We start from the raw sequence: 22364 nt of genomic DNA on the forward strand, positions 1-22364 counted from the left end.
CGGCCTGCGCCCAGACAGCCCGGCTGGGGGACCGCGGCTGGAGTAACGCACTGGCTCCTGCGCAAGGACGCCGAAACCTTTAGAAGGGAGAAAACGAATCGCTTCTCCCAGAAACATGGACAGTTTGCAAGGGAATGAAGCCCAGGGTGCAGAAAACCCCCATCGCAGTGTAAAACGCACAACGTCAGTCAGAGTGGTTTGTGTTTATTGCTCAAGTGGTGAAGTAAAGGTTTACCTGCTTCTACCAATTACCAGCAGGACGGTACAGGTTTACTTAATTGACATTTAAAGCCTCCACAACAGTTTAAAACATTTAAATTATTAATGCTCTACCTAGTTGGAAGGGTTGGATGGGTGAAGCTGAAGGTATGTGTTGTTAATACAGTGAAAATGCACCTTCCCTACATTACTATCAGCAGTTTACTTCCATTTTTTGTTACACTGATGCAAATAAAGACACCATTTCTATTTGTTTGTTTTCCCAAAAGTACCTGGTGCTAATGCAGCAGGCGTAAGGTCTCCCAGTCAAAATGACTAAGTAGCTCAGATGAAGATTTCACATAACACAAACCCGTATTTCAACACCAGAACAATCCCATCATTTTTAAAATGCAGCTGAATGTTAATCGTTAGCACAGAAACAGGCAATACATCCTCCCTTACTACTCCAAGCAGAAGGTTTCTTCTTCAGAAAGAGAAAGCTCCGAATATCTACTTAAAAGTGTAATGTAAGCAGTAGATCACATTTTTATATGTTCAAAATGTTCTTAGAAAAAATAATAATGGTGGATTAATAAAGTCATAGGAAAATTATCTAGACTGGTTTTAAATAGTGAATGTATTTGGGAAGATGGGGCCAGTGTAAGTGATGCAAGTGATGGCTTACAAAGCAGATGGAGCCTACTGGAAGGCATATGCAACAAAGGGATTGCCAAGCACAGAGGTTCTTGAAAGTCCTTTCCAACTCACAGAGGACTTGGACCAGTATATTTAAGATTTCAGTTGATCTTTCCAGTGGCCTCCACAGTTGCAAGTTGGATTTTCTGGTAAGAACCACATATGGAGAATCAGGGTCTAGCATGCTATTAAATATACCCTGCACTTCACAAATTTTCTATTCAAATGTATTAGACCCTGTACATACATAAATTAATTTCATAGACAGGGTTGGCAGCAACAGCAGACAGCACAGCTCCGTACAGCACAGCGTCACCACCCACCCGATCACACTGTCCAGGGCCCCATCCAGCCTGGCCTTGAATACCTCCAGGGATGGAGATTTCTATCAAATGTTTGTATCTTTCAGTTATTTGCTTGATTGGGAATACAGGCATTCAGGCCTAGCAAGAAAGAAGCTAAATCTATCTTCACGCAGTTTGCAAGGTCAATAAAAGGACTGAGCAATCAATAGGAAGTTTATGAGAGTACAAACTTTGGCTCTTATTTTAAATTCTGGTGTTATTTTAGCACTGGGCTTCTCTTAGTCCTGCAAAACTACTTTGAATATAGGATTGTAATTTCAAAATGGTTTTAGGCTTTGTGCTAAGTCAGTACCTGATGGCTTGCTATAATCCTGGCTAAATTTATTCAGTGAGGAAAAAGGCAAGTGGTATTTCCTTAGTGTCTTCCCTCAGGTATAATACCATGGACAGCAACAAAAATTCTGACTCTTTGAGGTGACAGAAAATTTGTTGAAATAAACAGTTAAGCTTTCACCTCCACCCTTTTACTAGAAACATGCCAGTCAGTACAGTTGCAGTTCTTTGGGAGCAAGAATTATCCCTATGAAAGGGAGATATGATCCCTCCATTTTATCACGAAGAACTTCCAGATAAATTATGTCCTGGTACCTGAGCTGTACTCATTCAAGTTCTAAACTTGGATATTTAAACTTAATAGCACAGACTTAGAAGCACTGATTACTATAGCTTCTATGTTATGAAGTCTACACTACCGTAAAATTAGCCACATAGACTACTAGCATCAGAAAGACATTTCCCTGCGCCAAATTACTCTACAATTGCCTCATAAGCTGCTCTCTGAAGCATCTGATCCCAGCCCTGATCCACAGACCATAGTTTTGCTCCAGCCTAGCTATTTCTCTATTCCTCTGCTAGCTTCTCCAAGGCAACTCCAGGACTTGTTTATCCACAGGGAACGGAGGTGAAGGAAATACATTCTGTAAGGGACTTTAAACAGAAAAATAAGTTAAAGTGAGTTAAAGTGATTATCCTTATGGGCTATTCACTTTTCCATTAGTAAAGGAAAGTTCTGCATACAAGACGTTATGCGCCTAGAAAGAGACAAGTGAGGAAGAGAAAAGAGTTGCTGAGCGCACCACACGGATGATGGGAATGTTAGATTTCCAGTTGCTTGCCCATCTTGCTGAGGGCATCACTGACAATGTCCAGCTCGTGGCGTAGCTCGTTCACCACACTGGCAATGCTCTTGGTGTCTTTCAGGATCTGCACACTTTGAGTATATGGATTGTACTTCACGCCAAATGGACGCTTGATGGTTTTTGCAAACTCTCTATTCAAGTGAAAAAAAGAGAGGAAGTTTAAGCAGACGACAAATGCATCCCCAGTGTGCAGTCAGTATCAATAATGATTTTTTCTAAACTACTCACTTTCTTAATGATCATTATAATTACCACAAAGTTCATCATCTCTCCCATCCAGTACATGGGAGGCCAAGTAAATATTAAACTCAGCTTTCCAGCCCCATGAAAGGTCATTATAAGACTGTGATAAGAATGGAAGGATCTGGTGCTGCCACCGAGAAACACAGGAAGTCAAGCCTGCATCTATAAAACGGGGAAGAAAAAAAGTGTACCTCATCTTTTCCTTTGCTTCTTCAAAACTTTCAGAAACAAAGTAAACCTCCTGGAATGTTGTAATGAGGCATTCTTGCTTGCAGGTGACCTTTGGATCAAAAGGCTTGACTTTGGCACTGCCAGAGAGTGAGTGCTGAGTAACATCATGCGTTATGTGCCAGAGGAACATCACCACCAAAAGAATCCATGGGGAAGATGACACAGATTAAACAGTGAATAAAAAAAAAAGATGAGGTGAGACCATATTTAGTGTATTGCTTCTTAAAACTTGTCTGCAGCTGAACAACGGTTTAAGCTTAACAGAGTATCTCTGAAGGACTGTGTTCTGCCAATATGGGTCAAAGCTGCTTTTAAACAAGAGCAACATTTTCAGAATCTGGCTAAAACAGCAGAGTCTTTTTCTGAGAATAGGTTACTTGAAACTGAACATTAAGATACATCAGTCATCAAATGCTTCCTGAGAAGGACATAGGAGCTGCTCAGCACACACCCAAAAGCACACTGCCCTGTGACTAACCCTAGTGAATTCATCTAAAAGTCATTCCCACAGTAGATATCTAGGGATTTTCAGAATAAATATTTTTAAAATTATACCTCATAAATAAATGTGGCAGAGCAGTGACAAAAATAATCAGGTATGAGCAAAGCAAAGAGGGAAATAAGCAGTGGATATTCTTACCTTGAGCTCACTAATTGAAGAGAGCAAGCCAGCCCCATAAACTCTTAGCTGCCCCTCTTGCTTGCACAAGCCGAACTCTACGGTGAAAAAGTAGCACTGAAACAGAGAAGGGAGTAAAATAATTCATCCTTCAGCAAAGGTGTTGTGGTGAAGTAGATGGGGGCACTTCTACTTGCTGGTAGTATCAAACAGTTGCAAGTCATTACTTGGTTACCATTCTCAGATATCTAAAGAGAAGGGAACCTAAATAGAAGGGTGAAGAACCACAGGAATATGTGTTTCTAATAAGAAAGTCTGATAATATAGCTCACCCAGCTGCGACAGAAGCTGTTCATCTCAGAAGAATTGTGGAAATTTAATCTGTTTTGAGAAGCATTGTCATGACATGAGAGATTCAGCTTAGAAGAAACACCAGATAGACAGGACCTCAGCAAGTGAAAACATCAATTCAATATAGGTTGTTCCTTAGTGGTCTAAAAAATTAAAGATGTTTAGTTTCCTGGATATCAGGATTCCTGCAGGTATGTGACAAGGAACGGTATTTTCTTAGATGGCTTAACTTCTGCTCCCACTAAAGGTAGCAGAGGTTTTACCACTAGCTACGACTGGCAGTTCTTACATAACTGGCACCCAATTATTTTTTATGTAAAATTTTCATCTTTCAATGTTTCTTTCAAAGTATCAAGAAACTGTTATCTCAGAAGTAAGATGAATTTGCATTATTTACTTGAATTTCTTGGCTGAAATGTACCGAGTGCTAAACGCATTCCATGAAAACACAACATTTCAATTCATTTGATACATTAAAGTAATAGTTCAATGTTTTTATACGTAATCTATGTTCTCAGAAGTAAAAAGATTTTTTTTGGAGGAAACAGACTACAGAATTTCAAGCTGGAATAAGTGATCTACCCCTAGAAGTTGCATCCTTACTTGAGCTAAGTGAAGAAAAAAAATACCTGTCATAACTTCCTTAAAATGTATTTAAAATGTAAGTTGCATGGCAACTTGTTATATGCTCTAAAGCTAAGGGTCAGTGAAACAGGTCTAGCAGCTGGTGCAGCTAATGTTGAAATTAATCTCCAAATTAATTAGAGTGGGATCAGCTGAATGAAGCACTAAGCTTTACGTGGGATCATTGGGCACTGAAACACTCACTGTTGCCAGTTTTTGGACAGCCTCATCTGATGCCCCAAGTGATGCAAGTCCAATTTCCTGGGAGAACTGAGCAAAACTGGGTTCAGCCAAAAGAGGGACATGGCCTAGGAGCTCATGGCAGGTATCACTGGAAAAGAGGAAAAAAAAAAAAACCCTCTCATCTTTCTTTGTGATGGAGTGAAAAGCAGCATCACTAAACAGATACGTCTTGTGTGAAACTTCATTATCTAAACAATATCCAAAATACATAAAAGTATCGAATCACATTTAGCTGAAAGCACATCATACCATCTCTACAAAAGTACAGAAGCTCAGGTTTTCAAATGAAGGCATCAGTCGACCTCCACATTTATTAGCCAACTGAACATTAAACTAAGTCTGCCCACAATAACACCTGTAAGAGTCCTCCAATAACGTGCTGTACTTTAGAAAATCCTGTGCTTACAAAGGTGGCACTTGAGCACGCTTACACATCTTTACATTCAGTGTGAAGACTCAAGTCTTCAGCGCCTTTGAAAATAAGTTTACTTGCTGGTGGTCGTGAGATTTTAAGTAGCTTGGCTTTGGGCAGTAACATTCAGAAACACGTGTCTCATTCTACTCACGGCTCTGGTGTGTAGAGAGGGTCCGAGCTGTGTCTAACATACTGAGTGCAGTGAAAAACTCTGAATGCTAATCCTGCCAAGAAGTCTCTGGGTGACAGATACCCAGCAACAGGGCGAATGGTGAAACCTGTGCGCTCTAAAAAGAAATTGAAAATTCATACGTTAGTTTAAGGTAAAGTCCCTAATGTTCCCATCTCTGCTACAAATGTGGTAAGTGCCACATCACTACTTTGGCTTAAGAGCACATGAAAAAATTAGGCATGACTAGAAAACTTAGGCCTAATCTGGAGAACGGCCAACATTCAGTAGAAGCGTCCCTACCTCTGTGTAGGTGGATTTCTTAAGATTTCATGCCTACAACCAACAGAATACAATTAGGCATCGCTTTAACCAGTCCTAAGTCTCTTTAGAGTTAGCACGGCCCCCCCAGACCATCACTGTTTGCATATATGCAGGATATAATACATTAAAATCCAGATGGCCAAAAAGCCTCTTAAATGACCAGAATTAATACAAACAAACATTTTTCTTTTAGGCTTCCCAGCCAAAACCAAGAATCATTTTCTTGTGCCCACATAGTGACAGTGTGATTTGCAATGGACTTTAGTTATTTTTCATGTGAGAGAAAACTAATACCTCACCTTTCAGGAAGCGAGACACATCTTCCAGCTGAGGGATATTGTCTTCCCTGTACCCACAGTATTTGGTGAGCAAGGGCAAGTTTTTAAGGTACTCTCTGCAGGCATGAGTTGGATAAAGCTTGTTAAGCTCTCGGTATACAGTCCCCCAAGTCTTGATCTCCTCCTCTGTGAATTCAATCTTGGGAATTGGGTCACCACTACAAGGAGATGGGGACAAAGGGACATTCCTTGGTAAATGGCTTATAAGGATGACTCATTTCCTTACTGTCATAGTTTAGCATTCATATGGCTGGGACACCTGGTCAAGCTTAAGACTTCATTACACTGTCATGTACACGGTGAGATCTGGTCTATGCCCTAGAGAACTTCCAGGCTAAGGGCTTGCTCACTTTTCCACCTTAATCAACAGATAGCAATCTCTACGTCAACCTCACAGGGGTCTGAAAGCTTCAATTCTGTAAACAGCTTCTTAGGTGTTTAAACAGTAACTGCAAAACTTTTTGTTTTGGGAGCTGGGAGCAATCATGCTTCTATGCAGAGGAGACAAGTGTCTGTCTGAACATATTAACTGTAGTCCATCTCTCCTAATCAGCCCTTAGGATCTTGATTAAAGTGGATTAGAGTAAGGCTGTGCTTTAAAGGCTGCTGAAAGCAACTGGAGTGTCATGCACTGCTTCCACTGTCAGCCAGGTAACCAGCACGGCTGGTGCCTTCCCAAGGAAAGCTCTGTTAACAGCACTTCAGCAGTAACTGCCCGCATGCCATGGTGGCCAGCTGCATGAACACACAGTGCCATGAAGCTCTAGATATCTGCCATTTCTAGGTCGATCCCAGTTGAGGAATTTGGTGTCAATATACATGCAAGCAACAGCAATGCAAAAATCGTGTTCAGAAAAAAAATTACAGCATTGGGCTATGAAACTCTTCCAGCTTTAAGAGCTCCCTCCCCCAAGCAGAATCTCTAAAAGACAGAAGCTCTTTGAATTCCATTTCACAGAAGCCCTATCTACACATCGCATGCTCTATTTTAAACCAGGAAATAAAACTCAAGTATTAAAGTTTGCCCAGAATGTTTATACTCAGTGGTCAATGGGCTGCCTAGTGACTTTTCCTCCCCCACCTCGTCTCTGCAAAGGAGACCAATCTGCCCTGGCAGAGTATGCATGTCCTGGACAGACAGCTGTGCGAAAGTGCTGCCACCACCCCACTTCCTTTGCTGCACCCACTTCCAGAGAAGGGGGGAGAGAACCCAGTGCCTGAACGCACCCTGCTGCAGGAAGCCCATGCTGACATTGCTGCCCGCTGGGGGATCAGTGCTGCCACAGATACCACGTCTGTGCAGCCATGAGCTGATCCTCAGACTGACCAGAGACCCAGGAAGCTGTAAGGTGGCCCAGATCTACCTTTTAATCTTGCGTTACCTAGATCAACCTTTAAATCTTGCATTAAATCTCCCTTCACTTTATCCTTCTAGCTGTGATTCCTGAGCCAAGTATATCTCAGTGAGATGTATACCCAGATAGCTTTTTCTGGAAGAAGTTGAACTTACTGCTTGTAGTTCATAGCCAGGTCTGCAAAATACTTTCTCCTCTTACGATAGACGTTGTCTTTGAAACCCTGGGGAGGGCGAGGAGGAAAGAAAAAGCAAAGTTAAATGGGTTTTCAAGCTGTAGTAAATAAATTAATTTAAAACAAGATACTTTAAAGTTCTTCAATGATAAATATAAAAGTATGCTTTGTAAGAAGGAGAGGAGAGGAACCTGACAGCTGTAGTTCAAACTGTTTATTAACTGCAAAATAAGCAAACATGCCAATTCAAAGCAAAGATCAGAGGTTTTATGCTTGCAGTATATATTCAGAAGACGAAAGCTCCTTTTAGTCACATCAGTATTTTCGCAAACTTGGTCAATTGCTTATTTTAAACTACAAAACAAGTTGTCCTTTTGTACTGTGCAAGTTCTGATTTTTTTTGCTCCACTTGTAGTAAGGAAGAAAGAAAGAGGAAAAACCAAGCCTGTCTCACAACAGCATTTTGTTTTTGTACTTATGTGATCACTCGGGGCCCAGCCCCAGTCCTCTACATGAGCAAGCCTCACAGAAAGGCACGGGATCCACATTCAGTAGCAGCCTTGCCTGAACTAGGAAAAGACATGAAACCCCCAACAGAAGGTTCTTAGATCCCCAGAGGCACTGTGGAGGGGAATGAAAGGGAGGAGGAGACATTGCATGTTTTAAAAGCAAGTTCCACAATGTACTTTTCATTGAGGACTGGGCACAGAAGGGGTAAGATACTTACTGGGTGGTCAGCATCCAAATCGGACCCGTACATCAGCACTCGGTTTGCGCACTTATCCAAATCTGAGATCTTCTTTGGATACCAGGGAATATTCTCCATGTCTAGGGAACGCATGGAATCCACAAAGTTATTAATAATGCCGAGCGTGCTAAGGGAGGAAACACTACTTTCAAGTATGGCTATGGCGGTTACAGGCAAAATCTAAAAATTAAAAGGGCTGCAAACAGGACAAGGGAGACTGCTGCCTATCTGGCACCAGCCTACAGTTCACACTTCCTCCTCTGTCACTGCCAGTTTGCCCGCAGACTGCACAGCATACTCCAAATCAGAAGATTTGGAGAGGAAACAGTTAACATGAGTTCTCAGTGGCCCTGACTGCTATTAGTATTACTGTTAGAGCAGCAGCTAATGGGTCCCATAGAGCAAAGGCCTCCTTGTGCAGTCTTCCAGGGCACTAAGCATGTAAAGGAGCAGAGAACTGATTTTCATGTGGTCCCCGGGCAGAGTGGAGCAGGATGGAGTCCTCCCATCCTGCTTTACTGATCCCGGGTAAGAAATGGTGTTCTGTGCTTATGTGCTCCAGAAACATCAGGCTTTGCAGAGGGGTTTGTGAGGGAAGAGAAAAAGGAGGCAACTTTAGCCCTGCAGCCTCAGAGAGAAGCATAATTAATTTCACTACTGAGGTTTTTTTGGGTTGATTTTTTTGGGGTGGTTTTTGGTGCTGTTTTGCTTTTCAGCCAAGAAGGTTTTAACAAGTTCCTGGCAGAGCTGTTAATACACTGTGACAACCAAAGATTTTTTTTTCTCTCCTGGTGCTCCTAAGTTTTCTTAATAAGGATGGGGAAAGTGTTCAGATTAAGATTCCCCTAACCTGGAGCTAGAATAAGAATGCTGATGCAGGGAGTCTCACTTACAGCAGTTATGCTGTGCTGAGAAGAGGCAGGAGTACAGATGGCCAAACAGCCAGCTCTTCTAAGAAGACACCAGACAACACAGCCCTGCTCGCATCTACCAAACCACGCAGTGATGGCACAGAAATATAAACTTGACAGCTACCCTTAGAAAACACTATACAAATGCACGTATGGACAAAGTAAAAAGGTTTCAAATTAACACACTGAGAAGTACAATAATGTCTTCTCTTGGCATAGTTTTGCCAGCGCTGCCCTCTGTACTTACCATCTTCCTGCTCATTGAAATGCTCTGTCGGGTTCATAGAGACGATGCTGACGTGGGATTTGAGGAGCTGGAAGATCTCATTCAGTTGTTCCCCATTACTGTCACAGTCAACGAAGATTTCAAACTCCGAGTTTCGTCTCTTGGATTTCCGTGACTCAATGTGCACCAGATTCACATGCTTCTCCTGTTTTGTAAGAGGTAACGTTTTCAAACTTAGACTGAAGTCTAAATTTCTTTCTTCAAAAACAAAAATATTCTGCCGACATAGCATATTCACCATCTATGTGAAGTTATTTTAGTTAGCTGGCTCTTCTGGTGGTAGCCTGCTTATTGGTAGTGGTGACATTGATTTTAAAAAAGCCCCCCGTTCAAAAGAAAATGAAAGAATTTGAGTTCTTTTGGTTTCATTTCATCAAAGAGGCAGAGAAACACACTAAGGAGGTTTAACTTCACAGACCTTTTTCTTTCATCCCTCCCATAGGAAGCCGATCAGTGACTAGGTCTAGGGAAATTCACAACAATGCCAATCATGTTGCCATGCAATTATCTCACAAGCAAGGGATTCAAAAGCAGTCATTTTCCAGACATAAACTTCACTTTTCTTTTATTTGAAAAATTATTTAATCATACGCCTTACATCGGGATAATGCAGGAACCCCCAGGCTCAGACAGCAATGACACCGCCACGTTCCCTGCCCAGCACTCAAAGGAGTGCAGTGGTACAGCTGCACTACCTCTGTCACCCTCAGTCCAGCCAGGCAAAGTGACAGCAGCATTGCAGGCAGCACATCAGCATCCCAAGTGTGTACCATCAGCAGTGCTTTGGGTCCATCTCTTATATGTAGCAGAAACAATGAGTGCCAATTCTTTTTCATGAAGGAACAAGAGGAATCTGTCCCAATTTTTAGTAAGTGCAGAAGAGTTTTTGAAGACCTTAAGCCACCATCCAACTTCTGAAGTGTAAGCGTACCTTTGTGGATAATTTGGGGTGCAAAGTGGGAGGCACATTAGGAATCACATCCTTAATAAATGGATGTAATTAATTCCAGTGTGTGCCAAACCTACCTTTAAAATAAAAAAAAGAATAGATGTGCTCTAGAAATACAATTATTACATACCTGAAAGAGTTTTAGAGCTTTTACAAGTCCTCCGACTTCATTCTTCAAGGAAAAAATGATGGCAGTTCTTCCTCTTTCAGATGCATGGTCTTTGTTCTCTTTATTATCTTCAATCATCATGTAGTTGGACTTAGTTAGCTAAACATAAACAAACAAGGATCTGAATCACAGGCAATGGGCACTGAGCAGGGCTACTCCAAGGAGAAAAGAACAAAACAAAACCCCACCATCATATGCACGTTATCAGCTATTTTCCCAAGAGCAGCCATTGCTCTTTGTTTAAACCAAATCCCACTTGGATGATGCTGCTGTAGAAGCAACGAAGTCTCCATTACAAATACACAGTGGACTTTGAAGGCATAAACCATGGGGTTGATCATTTGATATGATTTATAAAAAGCAGGGTGGCTTGATTCCACACTCAGGATCACTGCTGTCAGTTCATGAGATCTGGTACAGCTGCAGGTAATATTATAAGGTGCACAGCTGGGACAAACCGCACGTACTGAAGATTCGTGTGCATATTTTGTATTTTAGTAGTTAAACTAACTCATTCCCTATCAGTAACTCAGCTCTAATCATGCCTGACACTCTTCCTTCGTGTGCTATCACACGCCGGCTTCTTAGAGGGTATGGTGGGGAGCAATCAACATTGTGCTGTATTAATTGATCTGCCATCAACCTGACTTGTCTTAATGAAAACACACAAACAAAAGGGGCTTTCCAAGGCCCTTGTTCAGAAAGATATTAAGTGCCTGCTCCTCATGAAGCCCATAGCAATCCCTTCCCTTTCTCCCCCAAGAAAACATTACTCTCCATAGGATGGATATGTAGCGTTTACAGGCTGCGGCTCAATTCTTCATGTCAGTAGGTATTCAACATTAAAAATTACCCAAAAACATTTCTGTAAAGGAAAGTACATTGCAGAGCTGTACGCTGAAGACTAAAATGCCTTTTAAACAGGTATTTGACACAGACCGCCGTTACCTGTGCTCCTTACACAGCTGGCTGCTTTCTCACTGCCCACATCGCACCCACCCTAGCAGGGAAGGACAAAGACGTGCCCCTACAGGTGGTTGCAACTCGATGTCACCTTACAGGTGCATTTTTCAGCCTCACTGAAGGTCTTCCCGGCAATTTTGTTCTGATTAAAGACACAAACTGACCAGTGCCGATCTGTCTGCCTCTCCCCCATTCCCCCTCCAGAAGCACGGGCCGACCCCAGCCCCGCCCGGACCCCCGCCGCTCACCTGCCCGCCTGCCTCCCGCGGGCACGGCGTCCCCTCCAGCGAGCCACCGCGTCGGGGCACGGCCTGCATGGCGCCCTGCGACGGCATGGGCAGGGCCGGCCGGGAGGCCGCTTTATGGAGGGGAGAGCCGGCCCTAATCCCCCCGCGCGGGGCGGAGGAGGAGGCGGGGGCGGGAGGGGCCGCCCGGCGCGGGCTGTGGGAGCCCGACGTGTTTTTTCCCTCCTTCCTCTCTAACTCCTTCATCGCACCCGTTCACGCTGTCTGCTCTCAGGTCAGACGTGAAGATAAGGGGATGCGCACTATGCAGCAGAAGGCAAAGCGCTCCCCAGGAGCGATACCCCTCGGAGGTTATAGGGGTATGGCCCTCTGACACAGCGTGGGGTTTGAATGAGCACAGCCCGAAGTCGCAGTGAACCTGGAAAAGGCAACCTGTTCCAGCTGGGGATGGGATACATTTTGTGACCAGGTGCTTCGCTTTTCCCTTTCATAAAGCAAGTGCAGTACTGCTCTCTGTATGTCTTAGCTCTACACCAGACATTTCCCTTTCTGCTTGCTGCTCTCTCCCCATCAAACAAGCTGACTCAAAAAGCAAACAATTCATATCACCTTTACACAGAATCTTAAAACATACGAGAGCCTGATATTCATCGTGAATCTGTAAACAAGGCACAGTAAGGTGCTTGTGATAGATGACTGCTCCGTTGGCTTTCCCTGGCCCATCACATGCAGCAGCAATGACCGGCGTCACTCTGCGTATGACTTTCTGGCATTACATCCTGGGTAGCCTCCGAGAGCGCTCCAGATGCAGGTGAGCATCTTATATTGGCTGGGTTTCCGGTGCTCCCTGACGGCAGCCAGCTCCATCTCCCCTGCTTTCTTTTCTATCAAAATGCTGAGTTCATCCCTCATAAAATTTCTAAAGAAAACACAAAATACAATTCTCATTTCCTCAGAACTGTCAGAAGACAGTTGAGTTCAGACCACTTTAACTGCATCTTTTTCCAACAGCTGCCACAAGGCAAGCAGGGCAGCAACAGCCAAGGAAATTAAACCTAACACGGAAATGGCTAATTACATAAAAAAGATAACCTGGGTGCCCAGAATCTCAGGGAGCTGATTAAACCCAGCTCACTGGTTGAGCAAGAAGCCCTCACTGAGCACAGCTGATGCCCTACGGTCTGAGAGGGCAGTGGCACGCAGCATGAACTGACTCGATTACAGCCTGCCCTCGTTAGGTGCTCGCTGGAGCCTGCTCTGCTCTCCATGCGGGGCTTCCAGGTCCTGAGAATGCACAGATCGCTTGGGAGGAGGACTGTAAGTTTCACCCTGAAGCCCGTAGTATAACCTACCATGTAAGAACTGTAGCTTTGGCCCTCACGACAGAGAAGAGCAACGTGGCCCAGCAAAGCCACCAGTGAGTAAGCGTAGAGTGCAAAGAAGATTACAACGTTTGCAGGTGCTGCCCCTCTCACCTAGGAGGTAAAGAGCAACACAGAAAACATCTGAGCTGGCACAGAGCTGCTGTGCAGGAGCACTGACACAGAGAGAGGCCGGAGGCTCTCAGCAGGATGTCAGAAGCCTCAAGGGACCCTGCAGGAGGAAGGGATTTGGGGAGGACAAAGAGAACTTGGGGCACAGGCGCTGCAGGGAAACAGCCCTTTCCTCGTCTTGCAGGAGAAGGCAGCACTGTGATTTTTATTTCTGTTTTTTAAAGCCCAGCAGACATCTCTCACATATAGACTCTCATACAGACAAAGCCCTCCAGACAGATAATCAGCACCTGAGGATCAAGTGCAGGTCTGACCCTGCTCAGAAGTGGGTCAAGCTGATCATCATTTTGCAAGGCAACGTTTTGCCAAGCAGGGCTGCCGTGAAACCTGTCACACTGGCACTGAGCAACCATGAAGTCTCCAAGAGCTGGCTTTCAATTACATTATCCCCTCGTAATTCCTCCTGTTAAATGAATCCTCCTTTCCTCAGCAGCCTCTGGCTCCAAGTGAGAGGGGGTGGCGGAGGGAGAAGTCCCATGCTTTCTTGGCCCTTCACAGGAGTAGCTCCAGGAACACAGCTGTAGATAAATGCACTGGAAATGTTTAGGCTGACAAGAGTTAAAAGAGGCTGTCACACCTCCAAACCTCCCCCTCGATAGAGGGCCACATGGTAAAGAGACTTTTCTTTTTTGCTGTCTGCAAAACAGACCAACATAAACCTTCAGCCCCACATCTCCTTTCCTCCTGCAGAGAGGAGTTCTCCATGGGGCATAGGTAAAATCAGCAGAGACTCAGCTAAGCCATTACATCTTTCCAGACACAGCACAAGCCTTCCATTCAACCAGCCTTGGGAGAAAGCTGGTCTGTGGGGTATAAAACAAACAAAGAAAGTGAAAACAAGAACCCTAATGCAGTGCAGGAGTTCCTGAATGCTCCAGTGCTAGGTGGAAGCGAGACAGAATGAGAGGGTGATTTTGTTCAGCAAAACCACTCGTCGTAACTGATGTGGCAAGAGCCAAGGAAAAGCAGGAGGGGCATGAGTTGCAGATATTAATCTCCTGCTGAAAGATGAGATTAGCTGCCTGGACGCTGCAGCACCGAAGGGGAGAATCAGTGAGCCCTAAAGTCTTCTCAATCCCATCAAGGTCACCAGTGTGAATTACCCCTTCTCCCTGCCTGGCAGGAGAAAGTGCTCTAATCTCCAACGTGGTAATTTCACAGCTTCACTGCTGGGATAGAAACAACTTCAGCCATCCTCTGGGCTTCACTGGCCCAGCCATCTCCCTTCCGAACCAAAGCATTTGCCTGAGGCAATGTGGCCACTTTATACCTTTTTCTGAGAAAGGTACAAGGTTTTAAATCCCTGAACAAAACAAGTTTAATACGATTTAATACTAAGTCTGCCCTTATCATAATTACTTTCCCCAGGGAAAAAAAAAAAAAAAAAAACTTCTGCAAATTCTAATCACAACCCTCTGTCTTTCTGTTAATTAACAAGTCATGTCCAAGAATCACAGAGCGTTCAGGCGAGCACTGTGGAAGTCACAGAGAAGAGTGAAGATGAACATCATGTGTTCCTTTGAAACTACTTAAAAGGTCCTAAATTTGCCAGAACTAATAATGAAGAGAGGGAGTTCAGTCATATCCTGAAGATGTCCACCACTCATAGAATGACAGAGTGTCTTGGGTTGGAAGGGACCTTTAAGCCCAGCCAGTTCCAACCCCCTTGCCGTGTGCAGGGTTGCCCCCACCAGATCAGGCTGCCAAAGGCCCCATCCAACCTGGCCTTGAAGGAGCATCCAGCCTCCAGGGATGGGGCATCCACAGCTTCTCTGGGCAGCCTGTGCCAGTGCCTCACCACTCTCAGTAAAGAATTTACTCCTGACATTTAACCTAAATCCCCCCTCTCTTAGTTTAAAGCCATTCCCTCTTGTCCTATCACTATCAGACCATGTAAAATGTTGGTCTCCCTCCTCCTTCTTATAAGCTCCCTTCAAGTACTGGAAGGAGTCACGTTCTTGTCAGTTTAGGTTTTACAGATCTCCATATTCTGCTTGCATTTTATGGATGTTCTCATGTACTGGTGCCTGAAAACTGTTGGTCTGAAAATCTGGCTCATTTTCTTCTACTTGTTTTTCATCTTTACAAAGCATTGACCATAACCACCTAGCCAGCAGCACTCATTTCCATTCACTTTATGATCTGACCCTTACTATCCCAACCTTTGACTTAAAAGAGGTAACTTGCCATTACGTTTCAGGTCATTTACTTCATTGCCAGGAGTTAAACAGCTCCAAATGCAAAAACTTTTCAATTTCGTCTGAAAACGTACAAATCTAAAAGCTCCAGCTTTCAACGGGGGAATTCTTCCATTTGCCCCCTCTTATGTGAAAGGCCATTCCTCCAACAAACCCTCCCCAGGGCAATTTCACCCAGCCTTTTGCCAGCACCATGCGCTGTACTCAGAGCGGCTGCCAAGAAGCACCTGGAGACATCAGCTAACCCTCCTCCTTACTGAATCCTTGTTGAATAATGAAACATTTGATTCATAGGCTGTTAAAAAAAAAAAAAAAAGAGAAATTATATCCAGATATATTTCAAGTACGCAATTACTGCAAACATTTACAAAACACCCTTTTCCAATGAAGAGTGTAAGCGCCAGTCAGGTGAATTAACTGCCCAGAGCAATGCAGCCAGCTGTCATATCATCAGCTAGTTAGGATGCTCTTGGGGCAAGGGAGAAATCATGTTATGCCACGTTTTCACCAGTGAATGTTATCACTAATTTTCTATCAACTACTTTTCAAACAAAACTGTTGCCTGATTGGGAACCAAAATCCTCAAAGAGCTCTCTGTGCTGATTGTGTTGTTGTTTGTTTTTTTTTTAAACCTGCTCATTGTTGGCCAAGCAATTTAAAGTTCAACATGCAGGGAGTGACAGATCTCTGGGTGCGGACAAGTCAGCAAAAATTCCCTTTTTACTACAGCAAATGGCTTTAGGCCAGCCACAGCCATCAGCCGGGGTTGGGGAAAGCCAAGTAGGAAACTTGGCAAATTGACCTACATACTGCCTGGAAATACGGCACAACTCTGCATGTAGCTTAGAGAGGACAAGTAAATACTGCATTTCCAGCAGCATGACCCGAGCATTATAAATACCATTCTGCTTGGGCAGCACCAGCCCTGCCCTGCTGGTGCACGTGGTGAATGGCCAGCTGGATGGTAAGGCTCACAGCCCTCCTACAGCACCATTTAGGACTGCTCACAGCAGCTGGGTGGGCAGTGCCTTGTACCTGAGCGAGGGGAGCGGGGCAGGCTCAGGGCACGGCAACTGGGTGCCACCAACAGATCTCCAGAGAGCCCCGTGGTGGTGACAGGGCAGGCCTGAGGCCGAGCTGGACCAGTGAGGGATGAGGCCAGCACAGCTTGCCTGCCGCATGGCTCAGGCTCTGCTACTTGAGCGTTTCTCCTGTAAGACCTCCAGAATTATCCAATTCTTTCACATCACAGGCAAACACCAAGTGAAACAGTCGAATGCATAAATAAGGTTGATGATTAGAGAAGCAACTGAGCGTTTGTTAACCTCAGCCTGTTGGCCTAATTAGTATAACAGCAGAATATCTTGCATTCAAAGAGAGGTGGAAAAAGCTAACAAAGGAGGAAGCTTTGTACTTGCTAATGATATGAGTAAGCACAGCTCAAAAAGAGATTCAGCAGGCTTTGATCCCCACAGAAAAGAGAAAAGGAGCTCTTCAGGCACTTCTGACAACACAGGCTTACCATGAGCATGCACCAGCATTCAGCCTCTACCGTATTAATGTTCATCTGGGAAGTTTGTCTGACACTAGATTTGTCGCAGCAGAAAGATGCACTGAACCTATTTCACACGTCTTATATACAGCATGGCCAAGCAAAACCAGGAACCTATTCTAAGGTCCAACTAAACAGAAGATGTTGGTTCTGACTGCTGAAATAATTTTGCGCTGCTGAAAATGATCAGGCTACCTGAAATTGAGGATGAGTCCAGATTTTTATTTCCAAGCCAATTTTTCACGGTCCTCCATTCGTGTTTCGAGGTGAAATGAGCTTGGGGGATTGTTCTCAGCATGGAGACTTCAGCTCCCTCCCCACCCTCTGAAATGCTCGTATTCCCACAGCAGAACAAACGATGGAGGTGCAGTTTTGTTTAAACACTGACAATGACCACTGGTCAGCACAAAATAAATTCGTTCATAGTCACCTTCTGCTGTAAGGATGAAAAACAGCAAGCAGTGTAAAATCATCAATTTAATGAAGGGACTGTAAACACTGGCAATTGCAGAATGTTCAGCCCTGGAGCTGGAAGGCAGATCATCATTTCCAAGATTAGCAAAAGCTGTTCGTTCGCACCATGTTCTCATGACAGCTGTTTTTTCCATCTGAGTTTCTTTTATCTTATTAGATTTTAGCTCCCATTACAGTTAAGACAATTCTGCAGTGGATAAAAATTAATTAGTTTGCATCAAAGAAAGGTTTTTTTGAAAACACAGCACTAATGAGCTTCATCTGCCTGATTAGAAAGCTTCGCTTGGAGTAACACTTGGGCAAAATTCTGTTCCAGAGAAAAATGGCATTAAAAGAATATTCAAAGCTAAAAGCATTAGCTAAAGAGTAAGCAGGATAATGGATAAAGATTAGGGTGGTAAATTGTGAACAGACACGTAACTGTGAACACTGACAAGAGGATGCCAGTGTAAACCAGGACAAGTTGGTGGAGATTTAACAAAGACGCATTTGTGCAAGCAGGGCTTGGTGCAGTCTGCAGCAGTACCTTTAGTGAGCTGACCAACACTGAACCTCTCGACTATTTGCATGACCTTTAGGAATTGAATGGAAGAGAGCTAGAGAGGGAAAGAGAGAGCACTAACTTTCAGAAGAAAAAGATGGGAAAAAAGTTCATTAATAGTTTTTAATATCTGGCAAGTTCCGTGGACAAAGCGTGGCACAAAGGCCATCGGATTTAGTATTTCTTGCCTTTATTAAGCTTTTTCACCTCACTCATTTCCTCTTACCTTATTAACACACACAGGTATAGTCTAGAAATGAATTTCCTGATAGGCAGGTGCAAATCCACCTGAAAACTCACACGATAAAGGCAGTCATCAGAGATTTGCTGGTAACTTGGACGTAGAACAGCATAAATAACATCTGCAATGATACACGCCATATCATTTGGCCTGAAAAAGACAAGCAGGTGACGGAAGTGCTTTTGTCTGTTTGGATAAGGCTTCAGCTCCAACATTACTACTGTTATTCAAAATCATCTTGACCTGCAACAGGCAACACTGAAACCTTGATGGCTTTATCCCTTTCCCAACTTACCGTAGAGATTTACATTCAAAAAATCCAATTTCAAATGCCCCTGTGGGCTCTTCCTCTGCTCCCACAGACATACTACGCCTGTGCACCTTCCTTCTGCAACAGGTCAAAAAAAATAAGACTGCAGCTGTTATTCATACGCTTCTTGTTATCTCTCAGTAGATGCAAAAGGGACCAGAGCATGTTTGTAAGGCAAATGCTTTGTTTAATGTAATTAAGTTTACTTCTTTCAAGTCTGAGTAAACGTGGGGATCCGCAGAACGGCTGGAAATCAAGACCGCGGCGCCTTCCCCTGTAAGGGCAACCAACCACTTCACACCGTGCTGCACTCAGCAGGTTCTTCCAAAAACGCTCCCTCAAACTTCACACCATGGACCAAAAACGCACCAAGTCCACCACACCGAATGTAATGCGGCCTTAAGTGCTCTTCCAACACAGAAGCTGACAGCTTTGGAGCAGCCCTGGGGTTATTTCCAAATGCAGTTGTTCACTTTTTTGCTACTCTCTTGAAACTACAAGAGAGCAACTGGTGTATACTTAGCTCCAGCAAAAGGAGAAATCTTCCCTTCATTTGAGCTTGGGATTTTCCCCACATGAACAGCTCATATCGCTCAGAGCCAATACATTTTGGGGCCTTGAAGACCTTGCTTGAACCTACACCACTCTATAGCTCACAGGCAATTATACCATGTTTCTTTTTCTTTTTGCCCTTCTTATGTACTCCACCAAGAGACCTCACAAAGCAGAAACCCTCTCTTGCTCTTCCAAGTTTTCACCATTCATTTTTTCTCTTTCTCTTTACTCCCAATGTTTCTATCCACTATTTCACCTCCTTCCATTCAGTCATTCTAGTGGCCTCATCCCAAATGATGAAATAGAGAATATTTTGCAGTTTTGGTTTTTTCCCCTCTTAAGATGAAGTGTTTTTTCCTTCCTTTCTACTCTCTCAGCTCATGAAACCAAGATCTTTACACATCAGGTCAGGAAGAACACAGCTCTTGCACGCAGCCTTCCCAACTGATTGATGAGGAAACTCTTTCATGTTGAATAAAAGAGTTTGCGCAATACAGAGAATTTGTAATGGAAAATAAAAGCCTTTGACATCACTGGCTAATTACAATTTGCTGCACTGAAATACAACACTATGGCTATACTGTAAGGTGGGATCAACGTGCGTGTGTGTTTTCCTGTATGTTTCAATATCCTCCTATTGACAGAAGATACGAGGACTGGGCTACAGCTGGAGACAGGAAATGATTTTTATGATTTCATTAGAGTAACTGACAGAAGCACTTCCTTTCTATGAAAGGTTAACAGATAGCTCGTTAAACTTACAGCTGCTCTAAACAGGGTTGTCACCAAGAACAATGCGCACGACAACATAAATGATGTTGATATAAACTCACTGCAAAATTAAAATGGAGTTTGCTTAACCTGAAGCACAGAATAAATAATGACTACCACTGCAACACAGAAGAGGGTCAAGGCGCCTTCGCTTTCCTAAGGTTTCTTTGGAAATTGGATGAAGGAGCAGAAACTGGGGGAGTGACAACAACATGGGACATCAGTTGTGACAGGCACAAGCCTGCAGTCCCTCACCACACCTACACCACATGCACAAAGAAACTATCATGGATGTAAGATCAGACTTGCATTTTAATCCCCATAGAATGTAACAGTCACACAGAATTTTTTAATTTGTGCCATATAAAATTGCTGAAGTCAAATTCAAAATTGTAGCTCTGTACTCGGAGTGACTGGTGTTACAGGCTGAGCAGGTTTTAGTTCTCCTCAGTTAAATACAGGCCCCTACTCCTTGATACCCAGCTAGTTATTCAGACCCATTTCTGCCCTGCTCAGAGCAAAGTGCAACAAGAGCACCATCCCTGCAGGCCTCTGCTTCAGGAACTCACCTTAGGCAGGTGCAAGGCCAGTGCTACACAGGGGCAAACAACAGCAGAAACCGACTCCCCTCCCTCATGGAGGGCTCTACATCTCTGTGCCACAGCCAGTCAGCAAAACTGGGGGAAGCCAAGCAACATTAGCTTGCCCATCTGCTGTGTGATCTCCACCTTCAACTTGTCTCACTGCCATACAAGCAGGAAAAACTTCAAAAGAGATTGAACTTCAAATATATAATCAACATGACAGCTTTTTGATGGGTGATCGCACATTAGATATTCCACCTGGACAAATCTAGAATCCTAACAATATCACTGATAATAATTTTCTCCTCCAACATTGCAATTAGTTGGTATTTCTCCCTTCTGTCATAATTCTTCCGGTTTCTTTCCTGTTTTATTTCCTGCTCCCTTCTTCATCACTTTTCCTAGTGTTACTGCTTCACTTCTCTTCACCACATCCAATCGTAGCCACTTTTTCAAGCAATCTTGTTTGCATTGGTGTCCGTACAGAATTCAGTTCTCACAGTTTGCTGCTGCCCAAAATTATGGCATGCAGCTAATTTCCCAGATCTGAACTGGAAAAAAGAAAGAAGGAAAGCAGAAAGAAGCCCAGCAGGTTTTTTTTCTGCATTTGTTCATTTTCTTCACAAGAATTCAGAAGCACATCTTTTCTCTTACCAACCTCAGATGTTAGCTCCCCGCATTACAAAAACAATTAAAAAAAAAATAGAGATGAGTCACTGAACCGGGGAGGCAAGAAGGAATAGGAACAGTATTTCCCATTGCAAAACCTTCACTGATAGCTGTTGGAAATAACCTGGCTTATTTTACCAACCTTGTAGTGTCAGGTTCACTTAGTACACGCCTTGTCAGCTCCAAGTGATGGGCACACTAACTGCATGGCTGATGCACAGGGCCGTGACTGGGGAGTGAATACACAGCTGCTCAATGCCTTTTTTTGCCTTCACATGAAGGATTTTGGAGAAATTGTATAACATTACAGCAGATTGGTCTTCGCCCCAGGTGTAGTAGGTTTGTCCTTCATGAGTTTAGCTGAGCACATGAATTTCAGCATCATCTAGAACAAAAAATAAGTAAACAGCAGACATTAAAAAGGAAAAATTGATTGTATTTAGTTTTCTTTGGGAAACAAAGGATATGCTACGGAACTGCCATGACTAAGAGACTCTCCTCTGGAAACAAAAATAAATAGAGCGAAAATATCACGAAGATGCTGCTGCCTTCATAATTCTACCTCCATATAGAGCACAAATAATCAAGAACTAGTGGGAAAGAGCATGGATTTTCAAGACGTAGACAAAAAAACAAGACAAAGAAAAAAAGAAATAAGAACACAGCCAAGGTAGCATGCCTTTTCATGTCAATATCAAACTGAATATGGTTGACTTACAAATATTTGAAATATTTTTTGTGTGTTTGGCTCCATTACAACCAAAGGTAGTTACACCCGATCAATACTAACAACACACAATCTCAGAGAAAAAGGAATTACCCTAGCAGTTATAAGAATACATGAACTAAACACGTAATGAAAGAAAATTAAGAAAGCTGACTGACACGGATATGGAGAACTTTGCAGCATATTATATTTCATGGTTTAATTTAACAGAAAAGAAAGGTCAGAGACAAAAATATTGGGCAAAGCAAGCAGCAGCAATCTCCTCACACTATCAAGGGAGCAGATTAAGCATTCTCTCATCAGTTTTCTTACCCACATACCAGATTTCTTTGGATTTATGTTGCTTTGCCCCACCAGGAACAAACTGCTGTGCGGGATAAAGATGCCAGATGGACACAAAACAGGAGTCAAAAATAACGGTATATTCCTA

The 22364-nt window shown here is 43.4% G+C and overlaps 2 protein-coding genes across 4 annotated transcripts in view; both read right to left on the reverse strand.

Moving 5' to 3' along the window:
• Positions 1 to 21488, reverse strand: TPH1 (tryptophan hydroxylase 1). Of its 3 annotated transcripts, none has more exons than XM_021402196.1 (11): positions 21350 to 21488; positions 10513 to 10650; positions 9395 to 9578; positions 8216 to 8316; positions 7469 to 7536; positions 5920 to 6116; positions 5279 to 5414; positions 4674 to 4800; positions 3516 to 3611; positions 2836 to 2969; positions 1 to 2532 (listed from the first exon to the last, which is right to left on the reverse strand). In XM_021402196.1, the coding sequence occupies exons 2-11, from the start codon at positions 10630 to 10632 to the stop codon at positions 2358 to 2360; spliced, it is 1338 nt and encodes a 445-aa protein (XP_021257871.1). In that variant the 5' UTR covers positions 10633 to 10650; positions 21350 to 21488; the 3' UTR covers positions 1 to 2357. The 3 variants fall into 3 exon arrangements, with proteins under 3 accessions (XP_021257871.1, XP_021257870.1, XP_021257869.1); XM_021402195.1 differs by lacking the exon at positions 21350 to 21488 and adding an exon at positions 18304 to 21150; XM_021402194.1 differs by lacking the exon at positions 21350 to 21488 and adding an exon at positions 11763 to 11881.
• The window catches only part of SAAL1 (serum amyloid A like 1), an 11650-nt gene continuing 10741 nt past the window's right edge, over positions 21456 to 22364 (reverse strand). The window contains exon 12 of the mRNA XM_021402203.1: positions 21456 to 21592. Within this exon, the coding sequence (XP_021257878.1) occupies positions 21512 to 21592 (81 nt within the window). The 3' untranslated portion in view covers positions 21456 to 21511. The remainder of the gene's footprint in view (positions 21593 to 22364) is intronic.

The sequence above is a fragment of the Numida meleagris genome, chromosome 6, assembly GCF_002078875.1.
Source record: "Numida meleagris isolate 19003 breed g44 Domestic line chromosome 6, NumMel1.0, whole genome shotgun sequence".
Lineage (NCBI taxonomy): Eukaryota > Metazoa > Chordata > Aves > Galliformes > Numididae > Numida > Numida meleagris.

What these genes read in the sequence shown, in the direction of transcription:
- TPH1 (XM_021402194.1), bottom strand. Translation starts at nt 11,849, where the DNA reads ATGCCGTCGCAGGGCGCCATGCAGGCCGTGCCCCGACGCGGTGGCTCG. An exon ending in CGCGGGAGGCAGGCGGGCAG is followed by an intron (nt 10,651 to 11,762) that starts GTGAGCGGCGGG and finishes GTTTATGTTTAG; the next exon opens with CTAACTAAGTCCAACTACAT. An exon ending in TGTGTCTCGCTTCCTGAAAG is followed by an intron (nt 5,415 to 5,919) that starts GTGAGGTATTAG and finishes ATTTCTTTTTAG; the next exon opens with AGCGCACAGGTTTCACCATT.